General features: G+C 34.7%; 2 protein-coding genes across 3 annotated transcripts; one reads left to right on the top strand and one right to left on the bottom strand.

The window, feature by feature from the left end:
* Nucleotides 1-313: 313 nt before the first annotated feature.
* LOC127105568 (AT-hook motif nuclear-localized protein 5) lies at nt 314-3,404 on the top strand. 2 transcript variants are annotated; one of them, XM_051042759.1, is made up of 6 exons: nt 314-453; nt 1,038-1,513; nt 1,954-2,021; nt 2,179-2,310; nt 2,400-2,558; nt 2,750-3,404. In XM_051042759.1, the coding sequence occupies exons 2-6, from the start codon at nt 1,060-1,062 to the stop codon at nt 2,978-2,980; spliced, it is 1,044 nt and encodes a 347-aa protein (XP_050898716.1). In that variant the 5' UTR covers nt 314-453; nt 1,038-1,059; the 3' UTR covers nt 2,981-3,404. The 2 variants fall into 2 exon arrangements, with proteins under 2 accessions (XP_050898716.1, XP_050898715.1); XM_051042758.1 differs by having other exon boundaries at nt 317-830.
* A 643-nt stretch (nt 3,405-4,047) lies between these two features.
* On the bottom strand, nt 4,048-5,618 carry LOC127105567 (probable glutathione peroxidase 8). The gene is made up of 7 exons (XM_051042757.1): nt 5,525-5,618; nt 5,421-5,479; nt 5,242-5,318; nt 5,112-5,173; nt 4,903-5,021; nt 4,328-4,495; nt 4,048-4,245 (listed from the first exon to the last, which is right to left on the bottom strand). The coding sequence occupies exons 2-7, from the start codon at nt 5,472-5,474 to the stop codon at nt 4,213-4,215; spliced, it is 513 nt and encodes a 170-aa protein (XP_050898714.1). The 5' UTR covers nt 5,475-5,479; nt 5,525-5,618; the 3' UTR covers nt 4,048-4,212.
* Nucleotides 5,619-7,155: the final 1,537 nt, after the last annotated feature.

The following is a 7,155-nucleotide window of genomic DNA, read 5'->3' as shown; positions in this document are numbered from 1 at the left end:
AAACGTGTTTGAGCATACAAACGACTATTCTATGCACATATATTTACAAAATTGTTAACATCTTTAAAGTCATGGAAAAAAACCCGGTGTTCCCGTGAAATTTATTCCATTTCATCCTATTCCATGAACAAAAATATAGTCTAAAGGTTAGAAACAAAATTCCTACAACTATATATGAATTTGAAGTGTAATTACCCTTACAAGTTAATTTCCATTTCATATCCCAACACAAATAAAATATGCAAATAACAAAAAAGTTGAAAACCTATAGTACTTTTGAAAAGGAGATGAGTTTTGGTATTTTGGTAGGCCACAATTTCCCTCCATTGCTCACTATTCTGCCGTCCCTGCTAGTCTTCTTTTGTTGCTATCTTTACTTTTTCCTCCTTAATTAAATCTTTCAGCCTTCTTGGTCAGAAGATACTTCCACACCACACCACTCCATTCTCACTTGTGAGTTATGACTAGTCACTTGTAACTTACAAACACAAACAAAAACCATTAATGAAACACTCTTTTACTCTTAACTACACCCATATGTTTCACACACAATACACTTCACTTACCCCTTTTAAAAAGCCCTTTTTTTTATAATTCATTTTTTCTTCTTCTTCCCATTTCCCAACTCAAACTCAAACTCTTTGTCTTCTCCTCCTCTTACTCCTGCATTCTTCTATCTAAACCCTAGATTTCAAATCTGGGGTTTTGTTTCCTGATTTTCCCAATCTTCTGATTTTCCTACATTTTTTAGTTTCCTCTATAGTTGATTTTCTGTAGCTGCAATGTTTCAGTTCTAAAAAAACGTTTTTTTTTTCTTCCCCTTCTTCTGGGTAAGAGCTTGATCTTTTGTGGGGTTCTTAGATTTGTAGTGATATTAGGTTTTAGAATTTAGATCCCCTTATTTTTAGTTAAAAATTCAATCTTTTCATCTTTACCTCATTATTAGGAGTAAATCTAGTTTAACCCCTTTTTTTTATCTGTGTATTTAAGAAGTTAGGTTTTAGAAGATTGAAGTGGGTTTTAACATAATTGCATAGGTACTATTCTCATAGTAAATGCATGGATGGGAGAGAGGCTATGGCATTCTCTGGTGGTCCTGGTTCATATTACTTGCATAGAGGAGGGGTTGAGGCTGCAGGGTCTGGCTCTGGTGGGTTCCAAGTACCTCCTGGATTCAGAGCTTTGCCAAACAATGGTATCATAGCTCAGCCAAATGTGAGGGCTCAGGGTGGTAATGGTGACACTAGTTCCATGTTTTCGTTGGAGCCTCAGTCTCATGCTGATTTTAATCATGACATTAGCGTTGGTGCATCCTCCGGGGCACCTTCGAGTGAGCCTGTGAAAAAGAAAAGAGGGAGACCCCGGAAATACGGACCCGATGGATCAGTTTCTTTGAAACTGACTCCAATGTCTGCCCCGGCTAATTCCACTCAAGACTCGGGTACACCTTCCGAGAAGCGTGGTAGAGGACGTCCCCGGGGATCTGGAAGGAAGCAGCAGCTAGCTGCATTAGGTATATTTGTGTTTGATTGATGATTTCTTGTTGATTGTATTTGCAATTTGTGTACGAGAATGATAATTTTAGTGCTTATATGGAAATTCAAATATCTTGTTAAGATTCGTGCTTACCCTAAGCCCTGTTATTGCCACTCTATTCTTTAGTTTTGTATTCCATGGTTACTTGTTGGTAATAAATTATACTTTGAAAATCTAAGTAAACATAGAAAAAGTAATCGGATTTTGGGGAGATGCATTGAAACAAGCTGTCATCATAATGATTTCGGATGTTGGACTTGTGTGCCGACTCTGATAAATTCAGTGCAGGTTCACATTTCTGGATTTATAACTCATAAAGAAACTGGACAAAGTTTTGCACCTTTTCCACTCATGTAACTTATTTATTTATTTTTTGGCATGTGGGACTATTAACATCTTGCTTCATCACTTTCTTAGGTGATTGGATGACCAGTTCAGCAGGGTTGGCTTTTTCGCCTCACGTTATCACCATTGCAGCTGGCGAGGTTGTTATATTATTCTTGTTATAAACAATATTGATTTTCTATTCTTATTTTGTTTGTAGTACTTTTATTGATTACATGCAACACTGATAATAGATTATAAGTGTAGTACCTATCGCCGCAAGTCAATTTGTTCCTTGATAATAATTTTTTTTTTCAGGACATTGCAGCAAAACTATTGTTGTTGTCACAGCAGAGACCAAGGGCTCTGTGCATCTTGTCAGGCACTGGGATAGCTTCTAAAGTTACTCTGCGACAGCCTGCTTCTACCAATGCCGGTGTAACTTATGAGGTTAAATCACTAACTACTACTGTACAACATAAAGTGCTCAATATTGGTTTTTATGGTTTACTAAGAACCGTTATTTTTCTTTTTTGCAGGGAAAATTCCAAATATTAAGCTTATCCGGTTCTTACTTGGTATCTGAAGATGGTGGACCAACCAACAGAACGGGTGGCATAAGTGTTTCTCTTTCTAGCCGCGATGGTCATGTTATTGGTGGCAGTGTTGCTATGCTTATTGCTGGAAGCCCAATACAGGTATTCATTCTTGATTGCACTAAAATCTACACTAGAATTTCGATATTGGTTATTTTTCTTTTTGCATGCTTATTCATGTTGTCAATATATTGTCAATACCAAAACAAAATGTCAAAACAACTGCAAGGTCTTAAGAAACGGGTTGTTGGCAGTGATGCTAATATATAAGTGCTTTATTGCTCGATGTGCAGTTGGTTGTGTGCAGTTTTGTATATGGCGGTGGCTCGAAGGTAAAGACCAAGCAAGGAATGATTACCAATGGAGAAAGTTCCGAGCCTCATAATGATAACCTAGGTTCTCCAGCCAGTGCTCCACCTGATCAAAACTACATCTCTTCACCAACAGGTATGTGGCCGGGATCACAACCATCGGACATGAAAAGCGCGCCCGCACATACCGGCATTGACTTGACGCGAGGGTGAAATTGAAGAGATGGCAGTTTTGTATATACATGCTGTTGTAAATTAGCTTGAGTTTGTGAGCATTGTGTGGCTTAGCTTGTTATCTCCATTGCAGGGTGACAAGTTTTCACTAACATGCTGAAACAAAAGAATCATTTAGGGTTCTATTATTGATTCATCCAACATTGTCTTGAGTTCATTGAGTTCTTAGATCCTACTTTAGCGACTGCGGATAGTGTTGGCTATGGCATTTGTTTGATATCTGTTTCTTATTATGCATTACTACTTAGTGTTACTCTAGAGTACTGTTAATGTTATGTTCCTTATATGAAATTTGAGAACAAAATTGTATTGATTGATTCCAGTAGATGATGAGACTTGTTTGTCCTACTTGATTGGGTTCATCAACCCTACCATATATTGATGCAAGTATCGTGTTTTGGCACATTTTGTTAACCCTTAACAGTTAACTTTTCCCCCTTTTCTGTTTGGTGTTTTTGTGATGCATTAACTTTGTCAATTTTGTAACTAATCAACACCAAGTATGGTTTAATGCAACAATGATGTTTCTTTAGTTCATAACAATCACACATGTGCATAGTTTCTCTAGGTTGTCGATAGCAGGAATAGTAGCCTCTATTTGTTGAGTCATCATCATCACAAACTTCCAATAACATAGGTTTTTTTAACCTATTGGTTACAATACTGACGTAGTTTGATGGTGGAACTTCTATAAAAACCAAAGTAAAAAAAAACTATTAGTGATTTTTGTGAGAACCATTGCAATTTTTGTTTTTAAGACATTATTATATGTTGTTGGAATTTTAAGTAGTTAGGTATTCATGTTAAATATTTATCTTGATTTTTAAGGCTCACAATAACGGTTATCCCACTATTTATTATGCTGCTATAACATTTTAGGGGTAAACTATCTGATATTAACAAACTAGTTTCTCTTAATTTTTGGTTTTTCAAAGTGAGAGTTAAGTATGACTAGTCTAACAAGAAAAAAGAGCACAGAAAATCTTTTAATATTTGATTGAACGAAAAGATATTTCTAAGAATTCTAAGGATGAATGATAACGAAATTATCAGAAATACAATGAGCCATTTATTTCAGAAACCAATCCATTGTACATAACAAACATTACAAGTTCAAAAGGGAAACATTATTTGAAGTCAACAAGTGATGATTTAACATTCAAGAAAACAGTAATCCTCTCTTCCATTCCAAGCTGAGTCCATGTATGCATTCATTCAACCCCAAGTAGTTTAGAGATGTCTCTCTGCAACACAAACCATATGAATTGATATTGATATATAGATAAAACGAAACATGAATTTCTAGAATAACAATACTCCATGTACCTCAAGGCTAAGAGGAGAGGTTGTGGGATAATATCGATCCACCACTTGGCCATCCTTGTCAACTAGAAACTTTGCAAAGTTCCACTGAATATCATCCCCGAAAATTCCCCATTTACCCGACTTTAAGAATTTATACAGAGGAGCAGAGTTCTCTCCATTCACTTCAATCTAGCACAACCATGAACACGAACTTGTAATTTTGTGCATATTGATATCAGTTCTTCAATTCAAAGTATTTAGAAGAAATCAATGCAGAATATCAGTAATCTTATAATCTTTATCCAACTAACAACAACTAGTCAAGTAACATTTTAAGTTCACATAGTAGCAGTGGAACTATAGTTTATAAAGCATATGAAGATCAAGAGTTTGGTTCCTAGTACTCTATGTAGCACCACCAACACTTTTTATTGAAAGCGTGTTCAATGTCCGACACCGACACCTGTGAATTATTCTATTTTCTCAAATTGTTATCAGTGTCGACGTGCATGTATCACTCCCAGAGAAGGGCTTACGATTGACATTGATAAGTGTAGACGAAATTGGTTCGAGGTTCTTTGTCACGAAACAAGTACCTTATCAAAGATGGGGAATTCTGATTTGAAGCGAGTGCAGACGAAGTCCAATATTTGATCATTGGTTCCGGGTTCTTCCTCACCAAATTGATTACTAGGAAACGCCAGAATCTCAAACCCTAATTAAGTGAGAGAAATACATGTAACATGTTAATATGAATTTCCAAAAGAACAGTGTAGTGTTAGAATTAGAATTAGAAATAACAAACCTTTGTGTTTGTACTTGTCATATAGTTGATTCAACTCCACATAATTTGAGTTGGTCATGCCACTGCCTCAATCAAATGAATATAATTTGAGGGTTTAAAATAAAATGAAGAAAAGGGAAAATGAATATACCATTTGGAAGCAACGTTAACAATGAGAAGGACTTTTCCTTTGTATGTAGCAAGATCTACATCATTTCCTTTACCATCCTGCAAGTGAGAAAGAAACAACAAATAAAACTATATACATATAAACAAAGAGTTGCAGTTAAGTGTAAAAGAAGAAGGAAGTGAAATGAAAGAGATGGTAACCTTGAGAGTGAAATCGTAGACGGATTTTGGGTTCTTGCTGGTTTCGGTTGTCATGTTTTCTACTGTGCTGACCGAAACTGTATCGGATACTCCAATCAATTTTTTTACAAGTCAATACTCATTCTTTCACTCTCTTCATTTTCTACTAGATGCAAATATATTCATTCTTTCAATATATTTTTAAAAGAGTGGGGATATCTAATCATTTAAATATGTCACACATAATCGTACCTTCACAATTTAATAAAATAAGTATTTCAAAAATTTATTACAAAGTTAATACAATAATATCAATAATATACATATAATAAGATAACATAATTTTACATTTTATTTGAATCTTTATTTAAGAATAATTTAACTAAATTAAAGAATTACAATAAAATAAGTTAAACTAATTCAAATCAAAATTAAAATAATAGAATATAATAACTAAAATAAAATTCAAATAATTAAGATAGAATATCAAAAATAAATAATACAAGTAAACAAAAAAAATTTGAGTTGAACTACGATAAACAAGTCTTACTTGACAACAACAAACAATATTGACTTGAACGTGTTAACTCATAATTTCGACGCCATAGTAGAATTACCAAAAGGGAAATCATATGTAGAGATGTTTCGACCGGATATGATATTTAAGAGATCCAGTTGAAAGTTCCTGGGTAATAAGGATCAGCGTGCAGTTAGGACTTAGAAATATTTCTCCAAATGGTTGAAGGCGGTTTTCGATTGGAGATTCAAAATTCAAATAAAGGAGAGAACTTTGCTCTTATCTAAAACTGCTGAAGATACACGTGGGGAACAATGGATAGTTGCATCCAGCAGAGTGTCATGTGTCTCGACGTGATTGAAGGGCCGTTAGAAACAGTTATTTCAATTAAGTATAAATAAAGGGTCTTAGTGTTAGGATCAGGGTGTGTCAAAGTGTGTACAGAGTCTATAAAATTTACCAAGTACCCGTAAAAAGATGGACTGTAAATTAAGAAATGTACGTTTGTTTACACCATTGTTAGTTATTTTGAAGCAATATAATTTACCTTTACTTTTCTAGAAATACATCTCTTTACTTCTTTATTTCGAACACTCTTACTTACTTCTTTATTTCAAACAGTCTTCTTTACTTCTTTGTTTCACACAATTTTAATACTTCTTTGTTTCGAACACTTGTCGTTGCTACTTGGTTATCCTCGTATTCTTTTACAATTTTCCCTTTTAATTCATATTAGCTTCTTACTATCTAAGTTTTAATCATCAGTTCTACGGACACTGTCGAAGTGTTCATAGTTACTAGAATTCACTTTAAAAATAGTTAGCACATGTCATAGGATCAATCTGGTCGATCCTGTGAGACCAAATTTAAAATTTTGGAAGATCACCTGTTGTTTACCAATTTTCAAAGTAAACAAATTGGTACACTTGGTGGGACCGTGCTAGTGTTTTTGGAATTGTTTTTTTATTTCTGGCTGTTAATTCATTTTCTCCCTTTTTCGGAAAGAAATCGTTGTATGTTATTAAGGAGTGGTAAAGTAGCCATAAACAACAAACAACGACCAATGAGAGAATCCCATACGAGGATGGCGAATTTTAATGCGCCAGATAACCAAAATTCTCAAAATCCATCAATCAATAACATAACGCCCCCTTCTTCTTCGTTAGGGGCAAACACGACCATAATGCACATGTCTGAAATAGTTCCATCTATGGCGAGTTCGATGCCAACGCATTCAAT

The sequence above is a fragment of the Lathyrus oleraceus genome, chromosome 7 (genome assembly GCF_024323335.1).
Source record: "Lathyrus oleraceus cultivar Zhongwan6 chromosome 7, CAAS_Psat_ZW6_1.0, whole genome shotgun sequence".
NCBI classification, from domain to species: domain Eukaryota; kingdom Viridiplantae; phylum Streptophyta; class Magnoliopsida; order Fabales; family Fabaceae; genus Lathyrus; species Lathyrus oleraceus.
The sequence above is the reverse complement of the archived record's forward strand: the minus strand, read 5'-3'. Positions and strand labels throughout refer to the sequence as shown.

What these genes read in the sequence shown, in the direction of transcription:
- LOC127105568 (XM_051042759.1), top strand. Translation starts at nt 1,060, where the DNA reads ATGGATGGGAGAGAGGCTATGGCATTCTCTGGTGGTCCTGGTTCATAT. An exon ending in TCACCATTGCAGCTGGCGAG is followed by an intron (nt 2,022 to 2,178) that starts GTTGTTATATTA and finishes TTTTTTTTTCAG; the next exon opens with GACATTGCAGCAAAACTATT. An exon ending in ATGCCGGTGTAACTTATGAG is followed by an intron (nt 2,311 to 2,399) that starts GTTAAATCACTA and finishes TCTTTTTTGCAG; the next exon opens with GGAAAATTCCAAATATTAAG.
- LOC127105567 (XM_051042757.1), bottom strand. Translation starts at nt 5,474, where the DNA reads ATGACAACCGAAACCAGCAAGAACCCAAAATCCGTCTACGATTTCACT. An exon ending in TGACAAGTACAAACACAAAG is followed by an intron (nt 5,022 to 5,111) that starts GTTTGTTATTTC and finishes TCACTTAATTAG; the next exon opens with GGTTTGAGATTCTGGCGTTT. An exon ending in AATTCCCCATCTTTGATAAG is followed by an intron (nt 4,496 to 4,902) that starts GTACTTGTTTCG and finishes TGGTTGTGCTAG; the next exon opens with ATTGAAGTGAATGGAGAGAA.